Source organism: Microtus oregoni, unplaced genomic scaffold, assembly GCF_018167655.1.
Source record: "Microtus oregoni isolate MIOR12 unplaced genomic scaffold, Mior012 000044F_ref0000062, whole genome shotgun sequence".
In the NCBI taxonomy this organism is placed as follows: domain Eukaryota; kingdom Metazoa; phylum Chordata; class Mammalia; order Rodentia; family Cricetidae; genus Microtus; species Microtus oregoni.
Genome location: NW_024543218.1, coordinates 18,562,306 through 18,578,883, shown reverse-complemented (window position 1 = coordinate 18,578,883; position 16,578 = coordinate 18,562,306). Strand labels below are relative to the sequence as shown.

General features: G+C 44.0%; 1 protein-coding gene across 2 annotated transcripts in view; it reads left to right on the top strand.

The window, feature by feature from the left end:
* LOC121434747 (tyrosine-protein phosphatase non-receptor type 12-like) overlaps nt 1-16,578 on the top strand; it is a 63,238-nt gene that overhangs the window by 45,581 nt on the left and 1,079 nt on the right. For both annotated transcript variants that reach the window (XM_041633696.1, XM_041633697.1), the window contains 9 exons: nt 449-515; nt 1,053-1,130; nt 1,231-1,326; nt 2,010-2,095; nt 6,255-7,207; nt 10,002-10,079; nt 10,475-10,539; nt 12,118-12,148; nt 14,519-14,620. In XM_041633696.1, the coding sequence (XP_041489630.1) occupies nt 449-515; nt 1,053-1,130; nt 1,231-1,326; nt 2,010-2,095; nt 6,255-7,207; nt 10,002-10,079; nt 10,475-10,539; nt 12,118-12,148; nt 14,519-14,620 (1,556 nt within the window). The remainder of the gene's footprint in view (nt 1-448; nt 516-1,052; nt 1,131-1,230; nt 1,327-2,009; nt 2,096-6,254; nt 7,208-10,001; nt 10,080-10,474; nt 10,540-12,117; nt 12,149-14,518; nt 14,621-16,578) is intronic.

The following is a 16,578-nucleotide window of genomic DNA, read 5'->3' as shown; positions in this document are numbered from 1 at the left end:
GGCTGCAGCACAGGATCTTTACAGGTGCTCCCCACTTAATTAACACGGCTCCTCCTCCTCCCTCAGGAGGGGATGGTCGTCAGTTGTCTTTGTTTATGGAATCCCTGCTCCCGTACTGTTAGAGTCACTGGTTCCTGCAGGCCAGAGCATAAGCCATCTCGAGCACCCTGCTGTGCTTTATCTCCACAGGATGGTACTGGCTAAACTTGACTGACAGAGGGAAAGGCTTAGGCTTTCTTGTGAGTCATTTACTGTTAGACATTTCTTGAATTAAAAATTTAAATATTCAAATTTTAGTGTTAAGCATAATACTCTTTCTGTATTTTAACTGTATTTTGTTCACTAATTAGAATTTCATCATTTTTCTTAAATGATTTTTGCTTCTGGATGTTAATATGCCTTTTATTTTAAAAATTAAATTTTTTTTCCTCAAATTTTGTATCTTTAGTGCAGGCTGTGGAAGAACAGGTGCTATTTGTGCCATAGATTACACATGGAACTTACTAAAAGCTGGGGTAAGAATGATTTTATATAGCATTAAATTCCGCGTCCTCACACTTAGGAGAGCACTGACTTGAGCGTCTTCTCAGCCCCTACTCCATCTATCCAGTTTGTCGTGGGCTCTGCAGGGTGACTGCTGAGGCTTGGGTGAGCTTTGTCCATAACGCCACCCATGTCTGACAGGCAGCTCGCAGTGAAGGCTTGCAGTGTCTAGCACGTGTCTAAAGTCTGTGGGAAAACGTGATAGTTTTATTGTTTGTCTGACAGGCAGGTCGCAGTGAAGGCTTGCAGTGTCTAGCACGTGTCTAAAGTCTGTGGGAAAACGTGATAGTTTTATTGTTTGTCTGACAGGCAGCTCGCAGTGAAGGCTTGCAGTGTCTAGCACGTTTCTAAAGTCTGTGGGAAAACGTGATAGTTTTATGTTTGTCTGACAGGCAGCTCGCAGTGAAGGCTTGCAGTGTCTAGCACGTGTCTAAAGTCTGTGGGAAAACGTGATAGTTTTATTGTTTGGATGTTGTCCATAGTTTTATGTGTTAAATTCTTGGTTTTAGAAAATTCCAGAGGAATTTAATGTATTTAATTTAATACAAGAAATGAGAACACAGAGGCACTCTGCAGTACAAACAAAGGTATAGTTGATTTTTCTCTCTTTATAAATTATATTTCAAAAACGTTTCCTCTGGTGTTTTTCATTGTCTCTTGTTTATCAATAATTTCTCTTTGCAACAGGAGCAGTATGAGCTTGTTCATAGAGCTATTGCCCAGCTGTTTGAGAAACAGCTGCAACTGTATGAAATTCATGCAGCACAGAAAATGGCTGATGGTGTAAGTATTCTTAGCCCACTGGCTTTGGCAAACTTACTTTTTACCAAGAGCTTGCCTTACAGCTGTGTGAGATGGTCATGGCAAAGGCTATTATTATCTGACCTAGGTTTTACTAATGTACTTAATTTCTACTGGTATGATAGAGACGTAGTGACTCAGTAAGGAAAATATAGAAAAGATTTTATGTCAAAGTCAATATTCATTATTGCTTCAAGTAGAAGCTACATTTTAAAACTTAACTACATTATTCGCCCTTCGCTTTCACCCACAACTAAATAATTATAAGTTGGGTCTAATATTTTGTACTTATTTGCATATACTCCATACTTTTTTGTGTGGGGAACAATCTTGCTATGTAGCCCAGTCTGTCTGAGGTTCTCTTGCCTCAGCCTCTGTGAGTGCTAGGATTGTAGACATTCATCACCAGCAAGACCCTTTTTGTCATGTTGTAATTCATTGCCATTACAGCTTAAATGATCTCACTGCATCTTCAGCTTTTGAAAATGTGTTATTAGGGGTATGTGTGTGTTTGTATGTGCACATCATGATCTGGGGTGTGGATATAAACCACAGCTTGTCTGAGGAGGTCACAGGACAGCTCTCTGGGTTCGGTTCTCTCGTTTGCCAATCAAGGAAAGTTATTTTTCCTGTAATTTTAATGAAACCTTTTTTACCCTTGGCAGAATGAAATTACCCCTGGAAATATGGTCAGCTCTGTTGATAGTGAGAAACAAGACTCTCCTCCTCCAAAGCCACCACGGACTAGGAGGTACTGTGTGTCTTAAGACATTTTCTCTGAGGGATTCTTTTACCTTACTGACATAGCTAAAATTACAGATTCTGAACATTTCTTAGTTTTATAACTGGTTATTTCATTAGGATAGGAGAACTAGGCAGAGGTTCATATTTCAAGAAGGTGCCCCAAATACCTGCTTGGCCAAGGCTTAGTGGCCGAGAACAGCAGGTCTGAGCGTAAGATCTCTATGTCTGGGTGTAACATAAGGGAAAAAGGACAACTGGAAACAGTGTGGAGGCCACAAAGGAGAAAGCATTTCATTCTGTTTTGTCTTCATTCGGTTTGACAGTGCTAAGAGAGGAACGCAGGGCTTCCTTGTGTGGGAGGCGAGCCACTCTACCACTGAGCCCACACCCAGCTCCTGAGAGAATATTTTATATGGCAAAAAATAGCATGAATGTCTGCTCCCAACAGAATGCTGCCAGGGAAATGAACTGGACTCTCACACCTGTGTGTAAAACTCAGCACATGTGTGGGGTGCAAACAAAGAGTTGTTGTTGGTTTACGTAGATGTGTTTAGGACTGTCTTATTTGGGAAGCCCACAAACAGCACAGCAAGCATGCAATGTAAGATCAGCATTAAAGAAAATGGGTAGATTTGAGAACCGTTGCAAATCACAGCCTGAGCTTAAAAACACAATAAATGAGCTTATGATTTTTTTTAAGATTAGATTTGTTCTTTTGATTTTATGTGTAAGTATTTTACCTGCATGTATGTATATGTGTATATATGTAAGAAGAGTGCATCAGAACCCCTGGAACTGGAGTAAGGGGTGGCTGTAAGCTACCATGTGGGTGCTGGGAACCAAACCCTGGTCCTCTGGAAAAGCCAGGCCATCTCACCAGCCTCAAGTTTTTTTTTTTTGTTTTTTTTTTTTTTTTGTTTTTTTTTTATTTAGTTATTAAGTATACAGGCCAGAAGAGGGCACCAGATCCCATTATAGGTAGGTTGTGAGCCACCATGTGGTTGCTGGGAATTGAACTCAGGACCTTTGGAAGAGCAGGCAGTGCTCTTAACCACTGAGCCATCTCTCCAGCCCCAGCCTCAAGTTTTTAATTTTTCAAAAGACAACTACATTAAATCCAAAGAAGTTGTCTTAAAAAGACTTATTTATACATTAGCAGTCATAGAAACCAGAATTTTAAGTAGAAGTTTATTGTTTTGGCTAATGAAAAAAATTAAAGTTTATTGGTTGAAAAAATTGTGTCATGTAGCTTGGGGGGGGGTTCTTTTGTTTTTTTGTTTTTCAAGGCAGGGTTTCTGTGTGTAACTTTGGCTGTCCTAGAACTTGCTCTGTAGACCAGGCTGGCTTCAAACTCAGATCCACCTGATTCTCCCTCTTGAGTACTGGGGTTAAAGACATGTACCACCACCACCTGGTTTTACTGAGCTCTTAAACAATATTTAAGGTGCTTTTTTTAAAAAAAAAAAAAAATTGCCACAGTTTTCAAAACACCGGAATAGAACTTTCGATTATCAAAGAAAAACTGGAGGAAAATGATGAGAGGACCAGCCCATTTAAAAATGATAATGTGTTTCAGACTAGGCACACACGCAAGGCAGCATTTGGAAGGTAAAGGCAGAAAGGTCAAGGTGTAAGTCAGGGTGTCAGGAGGACGGAGAGAACAGCTGCTGAGACTGACGTGTGACTGTCCCTGTGGTGTGTGCACATCTCACACAGACAGTGAAGTGCAGGTGTTCACAGCCGTCCTCAGCAAGACTGCCAGCAGTGGGAGCAGGGAGCAGAGGGGGAGAGGACTGAAAGAGACTCCTGGAAATGCGGGGGTATTTCAGGGAAATCTCACAGGAATCTACAAAGATGACCCCAGATAAGACTCCTAGTTATAGCAGATACGTAGCCTGAACTGGCCATCTCCTGTGACCGGCTTGGTGCCTAGACCAGTTGTCATCAGAGAGGCCTCATCCAGCACCTGATGGAAACAGATGTAGGCCCACAGCCGAATGTAAGGCAGAATTTGGGGGAATTCTGCAGAAAAGAAAGGATTGTAGGAGCCAGAGGAGTCAAGAAAACTCACAGGATCAACTGTAGCATGAATTCTAATTGGTATTAATAATAAAAACCGAGAGTTATAGGAGTTAATACTGAAGATCAGAGAAGCAAGGTGGCCAGCCTCTAGAATGTTCTTTTACCTCTACCAGTGTTCAGACTGAAGGAGCAATCCTGTCCTCAGATTGTCTCTCCTCGGACTGCAACTGTCTCCTCCCACCTTATATTCCCCTCCACCCAGCCATATCACTCCTGTCTCCACCTCCCTGGTTCTGGCATTAAAGACGTGGGATCCTGAGTACTGGGATCACCTTTGTGTGAGCTCTGTTTCTCTTTTGACAGAGATTCAGGGTGGCCTTGACCTAAGGATCCTCTGCCCCCACCTCCTGAGTCCTGGGATTAAAGGTGTGTGCTCCCACTTCATGGCCTCTAGTGGTTTAGCTCTGCATTCTGATCCTCAGACAAGCTCATGGAGACTGAACCGACAACCAGGGAGCCTGCACAGGGCTGGCCTAGGCCCTCTGCATATGTGACAGTTGTGTAGCCTGATCTTCTTGTGGGATTCCTAGAACTGGGAGCAGGGTCTGTCTCTCACTCTCCACGCCTCTCACTGGGTCGCCTTGCTTAGCCTTGTACTGCAGCTCATGTGCCCTGTTTTATGGATACTCACGGGAGACTGCCCTCTCCTGAACAGAAACGGGGGAGGAGTGGATGTGGGGTGGGGCGACCGAGGGGGAATGGAGTATAGAGGGACTGGGAAGAGTGGAGGAAGGGGAAGCTGTGGCCAGTACAATGTCAGACCTGTAACAGTAGATAAAGAAAATCACAAATGAGACTAATTCATTTCATCACTTAAAAGTTTAGAGCGCAGTCTAACTGAACTAATCAGATAGGTTCATCACGTGACATTGTTATTAATTCCAGATTGGCACACTTAGGGTCTTATGCTTGTTCCCGCAGTAATTTCCAACTTTGTGCTCTCTGTTTTCTCCAATCGAATTGTTTCCTCTCACTGTTAAAAATTTCTTTGATGCTCAGGTGTAATTTTTAATGTTATTGCTCTAGATCAGAAAAGGTATAGCACAGGTAAAGCATCAATTAAAAAATAAGTACCTGGGGCTGGCTGTGGCTCCACAGGTAAGGACCCAGGTTCAGTTCCTAGCACCTGTGTCGCGTCGCACACACCACTTGTAACTCTAGCTCCAGGGAACCAATGTCCTCTCCTGGCCTCCCTGAGCACACATGCACATGCACACTCAAACACAGTTATTTGATTACTTTTTAAATGTGTATGGGTGTTTAAACTTCATTTACACCTGTCTACCCCGTGTGTGCCTGGTACCCATAGAGGCCACATAAAGCATCAGATCCCCTTGGGCTGGAGTTAGACAGTTACAGGCTGTCGTGTGCATGTTGGAAATTGACCTGTGCCTGGCTTCCACTGTTTTATTTCCTTCCATTAATTTATTAGCAAAGGGGATGGGTGTTTGTTTGCTGGTAATGATTCTCTTATATGCTAGACACTGGCTACAGCTAAGCTGGACTTAATCAGAATCAGAAGGCCTTAGAGAACAGTTGTTTTTAACTTAGCATTTTCTCATTCTGTGAGAAATCAGTACCTTTGAAGATAAAGGTATACACGTCCTCTAGAAGGTTATGTTCTGGTGAGTGAGATGGTCATTCCGGCGTGTGCAGGACAGAGCCCGGAGACTGCACTAGGCTGTGCTCTGAGACTCTGACTGAAAAGTCTCATATCATACAGTTGGGAGTGTAAGGAAGAGTAAAAGAAAAGTTTATATTACACAGTTGGGAGTGTAAACAGAAAGAGTAAAAGAAAAGTTTATATTACATAGTTGGGAGTGTAAGGAAGAGTAAGACGGACTGGGGAGCAGTGGTGACCTGGGAAGGGGACCCCTCTGTCCGAGGAGGGTGACTGTGATGATGCTTCCCTGACAGGACAGTTAGAGAACCGACTGCTAAGAAAGCCATCAAAACTCAAAGTCTTACAATTAGAACTTTATAACCATATTGTAATGGATTTTAATGTACTAGTTCTTGCTGCAGAAATATTAGTCAACTTTTAAAATGTTAAACATTCCTAAAGTCCGGTTTGTTTTTTCCAGTTGCCTTGTAGAAGGGGATGCCAAGGAAGAAATCCTGCAGCCACCAGAACCTCACCCGGTGCCACCCATCTTGACGCCTTCTCCCCCTTCAGCCTTTCCGACCGTCACTACTGTGTGGCAGGACAGTGACAGATACCACCCAAAGCCAGTGTTGCACATGGTCTCAGCAGAACAGCATTCAGCAGACCTCAACAGAAATTATAATAAATCTTCAGACCTTACGGGGAAAAACGACTCACCTGTTGAACATGTAGATAAAAAATTAGAGCGAAATTTAAGTTTTGAGATTAAAAAAGTTCCTCTCCAAGAGGGCCCCAAAAGTTTTGATGGGAACACACTGTTGAATAGGGGACATGCGATTAAAATTAAATCTGCTTCATCGTCTGTGGTTGACAAAACCTCTAGGCCACAGGAGTTAAATTCAGGTAATCTAAAAGTTGATGGTGTTTCTCAGAATTCCTGTGTGGACTGCAGTGTAACAAATTCAGACAGAGTCCCCGATTCTTCAGAAGAGTCCCAGAACTCCCACACACCACCACGGCCAGACCGCTTGCCTCTCGATAAGACAGGACATGTGGCATGGTCATTTCACGGACCTGAACACGCCACACCCATATCCGACTCATCCGAGGGCAAATCCCCAGACAACCATTCTCAGCCTGTAAAGACCGCGAGCTCAGCAGCAGCAGCCTCTCCAGCAGACGCTGACACCCACGAGCGTGTGGACCATCACAGCAGCTCGCCCCTGTTGAGAGCGCCCCTCAGCTTTACCCTTCACTCTGATGACTCCTACTCAGAGGACAGGGACTCTGACAGGGCTGTGACCAAGAACAAGACGAGCATTTCCACGGCCAGCGCCACCGTCTCTGCTGCCAGCAGTACTGAGAGCAGCTCCACCAGGAAGGTGCTGCCCATGTCCATTGCTAGACAGAGCGTGGCGGGAGCTGAAGAAGGTAATGTGGCCTGAAGGCCCCGTACTGTCTGCCCCTGTCTGTCCTGGAGTTTATATCCACAGTATTCGTGTCATTATTAGAAGATTGCTTTGGTCACGTGTAGCCTAGTGCTTTAAGTCAGATTTATCGACTAAATAATTAGAAATAAACCAGAAAAAATAATTTGCAGTGTCAGTGATGCAAAATATTGTAGAACACTTGCTGGGCTATTAATTTCACCCTTGCTCTTCTTGTAAATACTTAATGGACTTTTTTTCTATAATTAACTACAAATTTTTTTTTTTTTTTTTTTTAAAGACAGGGTTTCTCTGTGTAGCTTTGGAGCCTGTCCTGGAACTAGCTCTGTAGACCAGGCTAGCTCTGAACTCACAGAGGTCCGCCTGCCTCTGCCTCCCAAGTGCTGGGATCAAAGTCATGTGCCAACCACTGCCCAGCTACAAAAGCTTTAAAGAACTCTTTTCACAAATGCTTCAAGTAAAGTTGTTTTCAGTGGGACATTAACCCACAACAGACTGGAAAGTATTCAGCTGACTAGCGGCCATTTGATACCTTCAGACTCGAGAAGGGTGTGTGTTTGCCCCATGCCAGGTCTGTACTTACCCTCTCTGCTTTAAGCAGCCTGCTATGTCTGTAAGACATGCTGTTTCAAGACAGAGGGTCTCCTTATGAAGGCCAGGCTGGCCCAGAACTCAGGGTCCTCCCGCCTCCACTCACCTTGCCCTGGGTTCTGGTTTGCATCACCATGTCTGTTGTATAGTATTGGTTCTTGAAATCTTCATGGTGCCTTCCCTCTTGTTTGGTTTTTGAAATAAGACCCTGGAACTTTATTTTTCTGCCTCAATCCTGTGTACTCTGAGATATCCAGGGATACATTATTAACACTGCCACAAACAGAGCTGTTTTCCAGGGCTAGAGAAATGGCTCAGTCGTCAAGAATACTTGTTGCTCCTCGAGTTCAGTTCCCAGCACCCACACGGCAGCTCACCGCTGTCTGAAACTCCAGTTCCAGGGGTTCTGACACCCTCACAGATACACACAGGCAAAACACCAGTGTGCATAAAATAAGATTTGTTTTGTTCGTTTTTTTTTGAGACGGGGCTTCTCGTGTGTAGCAGTCCTGCCTTTCCTGGAACTATCTCTGTAAACCAGGCTAGCCTCGAACTCAGGGATCTGACTGCCTCTCAAGTGTTGAGATTAAAGGCAGGCATGAGCCACCACTACTGGGCAAGTAATTTTAGTTGTTCTAATTACTTGTAGATTGTATCGTGTATTATTTATTCTATAGTTGATTATTACTTAATTTGTTACTTGCTTTGTAAAACAATTGACACAAAAAATAGAGAATTTTGTATTTGAATTTGTTAGTGAATTAACCCAATAAATTTGTATTGATAACCAAAAATAGTATTTCGTATAAGCTGCTGCCTGACAAAATTTTTCACTATGAATTCTTTCATTTCCCCTTTTTTCCCCCTTTCTTTTTTTCCTTTCTTTCCTGTACCCAGGGCCTATACATACCAAACATGCACAATTTTGACTTCAGTTTTTTTCTCAAGTCTGACATTCTTTTTCAGATTTGGCTAGTGTGGGCCCCACACACTGTGATGTGCAGCAACCGTAGTAAAATAGCGAAGTCTCTGGTTGTATGACTCTTGGGGGTGGAGGAGGGGCTGTTGGGGAATCTGTACAGAGAGCTTGTCGTGTCCGCAAGGCCGTTTGGAGATCCACGGAGAGGCATGCAGTTGGAAAGCAAGGGCCACCATTAGGAAACACTCCTTGACAAGAAAGAACCCGATTAGAACTTAGCAGTGCACAGAACTTGGTGCTGGTGTCGTGTGTCCTTCCTGTGGTCGTCGGTGATAAGATGGCAGGGAGAAACAGTGCCGCGGGCGCTCTGGGTAGATACATCAGTGTTGTATCGGAACTGTGGACTGAAGGCTGTCCCTTGTGTGCTTGCCCTCAGCTAAACATAAGACGGGCTGGCCAGCCGCAGCAGTGCTTGCTGGAAGTTTACTTGATTTGCAGTTTGTAGTGCTTGTGCCTATCAGATAGGACAAAGCAAGGGTATCCTGCCATAGTGTTTGTTGTCAAAGAAACTAAGCATAAAGCCTGAACAAAACAATAAGGACCCTCAGTAGAGTTCTCATGTCTGCGTACACCTGCACATCAGTGCCCTTGCCTTGTTCTTTCCCTAGAGCTGGACTTGAGTGACCTAACACACTGGTGTATCCTGAGCCGTAAGGCCGACCTGTGCAGTATCATTTATCTCTTCTAGGGGCTAATTTGGTTTCCACTGGTGTAAAAACCTTTAAGATGACTTGAGTTTATATCTTTGATGTGGCATCAGATGACACTGTTCACAGCACTTGAGTAGTGCATAAATGGTTCCTAAAATATTAGTGGCTGTATTCTATCTACTAGAATGATAACTTGTGCTTCAAACAGTAGTTGAGTTGCCTGGCATGGGACTCAGGCACATACTTTGAGACGAGTAAAGCTTATGAGGAGAACTGGGCTGACTGCATGAGTTCAGCGACTAAGTCATTCGGGAAGCTCTGGCGCGAGCCAGGGACCAAACCCAGCGAGCCAGTGGGCTCTTGACTGCAGACTCCCCGTCGTGGTGCGGTCTGAGCCGCGTCTTCCGGGTCAGCAGCGTCCGAGCAGCAGTGCAGTTCGCTCCTCCTCTGCTCTGTCACGGAGGGAGTGGCAATGGTGTTTGGAGCTCACGTTCTTTGCTGCTTGAATGGCATTTTATTGTTTGTTTAATTCTTGGATTTTTATATTTTTAATTTAGATGTTGATGTTAGTGAAGAGTCGCCTCCTCCCCTACCTGAACGAACACCTGAGTCGTTTGTATTAGCAAGTGAGCATAGTGAGTATCTCTTCTACATGGCTGATGTTAATCTAGCAGTTATCATACTGAGTAATTAGGATCAAAGTGTGAGTTTTAATTGATGCCAACAGCTCTTTATTACTCACTTGAAAACCCCTTCGCGTCGTATTGTTTTCCCCTCCTGAGAGGGCTAAATGATCGAATTTGTAGTAGTCATTGGGAACTGCTAAAATTAAATTAAATGCGGTGTTTGCGGTTGGTGCCTTTCCGTTCATCAGTGGCAGTGCGTACTGCTTCACTGTTTAGTGTGTGTAAAATAACGTGAGCGTCGAGTCGTGGGCGGGCATGTCTGTGACGATAGTTGCTACAACATATAGGATGCGTCTTTATATTTAAAGACAGAATTTAATATACTGCGTTTCCCTGTTCCTCAGCTATACCTGTGAGACCTGAATGGAGTGAACTCCCATGTCAGGAGTCGGAACAGAGAGGATCCGAAGTGAGTCCTTGGGGGCTGGGGTGGCTCTAGCTCAGCGCCCATCTTAGAGCTGTCTGCTGATTGGCCGCTTCTGCCCTTGCTATGGCTGACCCTTTTTTCTGCTTACGTGTTTATTACGATTTTTAATTTTTTAATTAATTTATTGTACATCTGGACTGCAGTTTCTTCTCTCTCCTCCCAGCCCCTCCCTCCACCTCCTTTCTGCCCCTGCCCCCATCCTTTCCTCCTCTGTTGCTGTGCAGAAAAGGGCCGACCTCCCAGAGACTCACACTGGGTCACCTTGCCCGGCTCTAATACGTGGGGAGGTGCTTCGTCTTATTGCAGCTTGAGAGCCTTGCTTTGTTGATGTCCATAGTTAATCGCTTTTGATTAGCATTGCTTAGGGGGTTGTTTGGTTGGTTGGTTTTGTTTTACTTTTTAAAACAGGGTCTTTTTTATGAATAAATAAATCTTTTTTTAATGTTTAAAAAGAAAGTATTTTGAGCTGGGTTTATTCTTCTTCCTCTATTCCTCTTATTCTTAGATTTAGTCTTTTCATAGCGTCCCAGTTAAGACAGGATCTTGTATCACCAAACTGCCGTGAAACTTATCCTATGTGCAAGGCTGCCCTTGAATGGCTGACTCTCCTGCCTGTCCTCCTTAGTTGGGGGTTATCCATATTATACACTTGTACCACCACATCTTGCTGTACACCAAGATTTCTGATTACAAGTTGATGTAAAATGCAAGATACAGCCTTTTTTTTAAAAAGATACATTTTTAAAAGAACTCCCTGACTTTGTAAGGCCGTCTCTTCAGACTATTATTTCGTCAAACTGCTCTTGAAAAAAATTTTAAATTAGTCCGTGTTTTGAATTATTTTGGAAGTACAAACAGTACTTAGTATTTGGGGGATCTGGTCCCCTGTCAGACACAGCCAGGTTGGTCGTGGTAGTTTGTGCTCAGGGAGACCACAGTTGGTAGGACACAGTAGATGGCTGGAACGTTCCAGTGGCGTGTTCTCCTTTAGAGTGCCGAGACGGCTCAGTGTGTCAGAGCAGGCTGTTCACGCGTGAGGACCTGAGTTCCCACCCTAGAGCCCTTGTAAAAATCCAGGTGTGCCCTCAAATGCCTGTGACCCCGGTGCCTGGTTCAGTGAGAGACTGCTGCAGAGGAGAAAGGCAGAGAGCAACAGTACAGCAGGACTCCAGGGCCATCCCCTTAGCGCCAGGCACACACGCCAACACAAAGGGGAATTTTTGAAATAACATCATAAAATTTCAAGTGTAATGAAACACGATTGCTTTCTTTTTCTTGGTGTAAAAATCAAGATATAGACCAAGATGGTAGTACGTACCTGTAATCCTAGAACTTAGAGAGAGGAGGGAAAGAAGGTCAGGATTTAAGACTATCCTTGTCGGTAATAGTGAGTTTAAAGCCAGCCCAGCCTATGTGAGATTGTTTCAGAAATAAATGAATAAAATAACGAGGGGATTTTTTAATACACCTCAGTTTCTTTGGGTATATACCTATAATAAATATTCTGTTTATTGCACATAAGATGCACATAATTGCAATAGCTTTTAAATGTCTTTGCAGGACTTGATAACCTCTGGAAATGAAAAATGTGGTAAGTTACTAGATTATTTTTTCCTTTTTACTTTATAGATTGATTTCAGTAAAATAGTACATGTCATGTTTCATACTGGTTGGTATTTTCTATGTAGGAGGTCTCTAGGATAACTTCTTCTCTGTGATAAAATTTATTTATTTTTGTTTTTTTTCGAAACAAGGTTTCTCTGTAGCTTTGAAACCTGTCCTGGCACTTGTCCTGTCTTGTAGACCAGGCTGGCCTCGAACTCGCAGAGGTCTGCCTGCTTCTGCCTCCCAAGTGCTGGGATTTAATGCATGTGCCACCACTACCTGGCCCTCTGTGATAAAATTCTAAGATGGCTGTACCTACATGTTATTGATCTGACTTGGAAAGTTGTGGCAACATTTATTTCTAGAAGTCACAGGTTTATGGGAAATGGTTGCTTTTTCATTGTTTATTAAAATATCCAGAAGCTGGGGGATAGCTCTGACTGAGCGGGGTCTAGTTTATTTCTAGCACCAAAATTAACAACAGTTACAGTTACTTAGAAGTTTGCTTCTGTCTGAGTAAATGCTCCAGATGGACCTACAAGTGGAAATGTGCTTATAAAAACCAATTGTTTTAGGAATCTTCTGTTGAGGATGTTTGTGTTTATTTGAAAATAAATCAATAGTTATACTATCAAGTTTGATAGAGACTGTCTGAGTGGGTTCCTAGCATGCATGAAGGCCAAGTTCCCCAGCCCTCACAGATGAGGCACCGAGGTGCATGCTTGCAGTCCAGAGTGTGGACGGCAGAAGCGGGAGATTCAGAGTCAAGGCCAGCCTGTGCTATACAAAACTGTATCTCAAATGGGGGGAAGAGGAACAGTGGGAGGGTTTCTGCCGTAGTAAAGTAAATCACATTATTAAATTGATGTCAGTTTTAGCTACCTCTCTTTGACGACGGCTAGAAAGCTGAGTTACGTCAGCAACACATAGCAAACGCTCCTGACACGTCATGCCTCAGATGGCAATGTCCCCATTCCTATAGCAACTGGGCTCTTGATGTTGCCTGCTCCTTTCATATGCTCCAGTTAGCACCCTCTCCTTTCTCCCTGGCTTTTGTAAGCTTTGGCTTGAAAAACTGAGTCCTGCTGCTCAGTGATGTTCACATAACTAAGAACTCAGGTCTTAAGTCTGCATCTCCTTTCCCTTAGGAGATGCCATGGGGACCTCATCACCAGTAGTTCATTCATGTCTCGGTCCATTGTGTCGGTGTTGGATCTTGTCAGGGAGTTTACCTCACTACTGAGATGATCTGTGTGTGTCTCCTCCTGGGCCGTCAGCATAACCCCCAGGTCAAGTCCTATGAGCTGAAGGGTGAAGGCCCTTGTTTTCAAGCCTGGCAGTCTGTGTTAATCCCTAGGACCCACACAGTTGGAGAGACCAACTACTGAACATTGTCCTCTGGCCTCCACGCATAAGCTATGTATGGCTTTGCAGTCTCCTAAGTGAGCAGTGTGAACGGTTTAAAGGAAAACCAAGCAGGGCATGCTGATACATACCTGCCTGAAATTTTGGTGCTTAGGAAGAGGAGCAGTTAGACACCAACCTGGGCACACAGAAGATTGTTTTAGCAAAATGGAAAGATTCAGAGAGGGTGGGCAAAGAAGAAAATGACCAACCTTAGTAGGTCTGTTGACTCTTCACTAGGCTACGAACATCTTAAGGCCAGGAAACATCTTTAGACTTATCCTGGATTCCAGAAAGAGGATAAGGGAGATCGACAGGAGCTGTAGAGCCTGGGCTGGGCACACCTGACATGGGAGCACTCTGGAGGCAGAGGCAGGCAGATAATCTCTGCAGTCTGCGGCCAGCCTGGGCTACAGCAAGTTCCAGGCCAGCTGGGGCTGCATAGTGAGACCCTCAGGGAGGGCATAAGTTGTAGAAGGAAAAATGTTAATTACTGTTTAAAAAAAAACTTTTTATTGATCTTCAAATGAGTAAATTAGCTACAGTTTAAACAAGAAGACTTAAAAAGAATTAATGGGAGCATGGTAAATTACCCATTAATTAGAAACTTGTTTGACTGTAATTACTTTACGAAAGTGTAGCTTACAATGCCCGGGATTGACGAGATGAAGTAAATGTATAAGAACCGTCATCACAGAGTGCTGGGCTGTTGTACACTCTGTGAGTCTAGCGCACAGGAGGCTGAGACAGGAGACCTGAAGCCACAGAGTGGCCTGCTCTATGCGGTGGGCCCTCAGAAAGGCACCAGAAAGTCATGCAACTGGAACCCAGCTTGTCCCGCGTGCCCACTCTCTTTGTATTTACCTCAGAGCCTCTAGAAATGATCAGCAGAGTATTGTGACTGTGCTACCTTAGAGGGTGGTGATTAATGTGGACTTGTTTTTTACTTTAGATGCAGGGGGCATCCACGCAGAGGCGTGCACAGACTCTCCATCTCCTTTGAGCGACAGGAAAGATGAAACAACAGAATGTCTAACTGAAGCCACAGATATTGGTAATTCACGTCATAATTCTAATAGACCACCATAGTGGCGTTCTTTCAGTGCTTGCATCTGACAGTAGGAGATAGAGGCAGATGGATCTCTGTGAGTTCAAGAAGAAATTCATAGTGAATTTCTTACGAGCCAGGACTACGTAATAAGACCCTTTCTCAAAAGATGATAACAAAAATTAGAAGCGTAGATCAGTCATTGAGAGCACTTCAACCCAGATGTGCCTTTAGTCCTGGCAAGAGTAAGAAAATAGATTACTACTATTGTTCACGATTTCCATAAGGTAGATTTATAACGATAATACGATTTTATTTCCTGGTAACTGTGAGAGAGTGCGTGTGCGTGGTGTGTACTGTGGAGATGAAAAGGTAGTTTTTGGAAGTGGGCTCTTCTCTTCCACCGTGGGTTCGGGGTATTCATCTCCGGCTGTCAGACCTGGCAGCCGTACTTCTAGCCCTTATCAGACTTTATAGTGTATTATATTAAGATTCTGAAATGATGCCAAGAGTAAAAGCATGTATGTATGGTTAAAATTGCTTGAAATTATGAAATAATTAACTTACTCTGTTTCAGGCAGAGATTAAAAATCAAAGTTTTTAAAATTGCAATATAAGGAACTAGAAGTCTAACTCAGTTGAGAGGTTGCTTGCCCAGCTTGTGAGAAGCCCTGGGTTTGAGCCCCAGCACCTTGTAGACCCAGCCAGCACTTGGGAGGGGCAGACAGAAAGATCCGTTCAAGGGGATCTTCCTGTGACGAGAGAGAGAGGCCAGGCTGCTCTGTGGATGACTGGGTTTCGGAGGAGAAAGGAAGCTGTAGTGTAGTGTAAGCAGACCTGTGCGCTGTGTGACTGTTCCGACACCCTGCTTCTGCCTCCTAAGTGCTGGGATTAAAGGCGCGCACCACCACCACCACCGCCTGGCTCAGTGTTTGGATTATTATATGGCAAAAGGACTTTGTTTTCTGGCCCCGTCTATTTGGTATAATCCATTTGGTGTTATGTGTGGGTGTGAGGTGTCAGGAGTTACAGACAGGTTTGAGCTGCCTTGTGGGTGCTGGAAATGAGAGCGGCCAGTGCTCTTAGTCGCTGAATCATGTCAGTCCCATACTTGTTGGACCTTCATGAGCGTGTCCTCCTCTAGGTTAGGAAACTTTTCTTCTATGATTTTGTTGGAAATATTTTCTTGGCCTTTGAGATGGATTTCTTCTCCTTCTAATCCTATTATTCTTAAATCTCAGATTTCCGGGATGTTTTGTGTTAGGAATTGTAACATTTTCTGTGGCTGATGGATCCATCTCTTCTTTTGTATCTTCAATGCCTGTGATTTTTTTGTCTCTTGTAACTGTTGGTGAAGTTTTCCTCTGTAGTTCCTGTTCACATTCCTAAGTTTCTCATTTCTAGAATTCTGTTTGTGTTTTTTTTATTACGTCCATGTTCAGGTCTTGGAACAGTTTTATTCATGTCCTTCAACTGTTTTTTTCTCGACCTTAAGGAGTGTATTCATTTTATCTAATTGTTTGTGTTTTCCTGGCTTTCTTTCAGAGGTTTGTGTCCTGGATTCTCTAAGGGATTTATTCATTTCCTCTTTTAGGACAAGGTCTTGTGCTTCTGCTGTGCTGGGGTCTCCAGGGGCTGCTGCCGTAGGACAGCTGAGCCCCAGGGTTAGTGGTTGTGCCATTAGACAGACACATCAGCGTCTGGGGTTGGGGTGATTATAGATAGGTCTAGTGCTGATTGCTGGGTTTCTCTTTGCTGGGTGGGTGTTTGGTTCCCAGGTTTCTGTTTCCTCGAGGTTTTCAGTGTTGGCTGTGTGCTGCCTGTTTTAAATGCCTGCTCAGCTGGTGTGTTGATGGGGATGCTTGCTGGTGTAGAAGGCTGGGGGAAGGGAGGCCTGGGGATGGTCTGTGGGATCCCCAGGAGGCGTGGCCCAGGGGGAGGGAACTGACAACCCTGGGAATCGG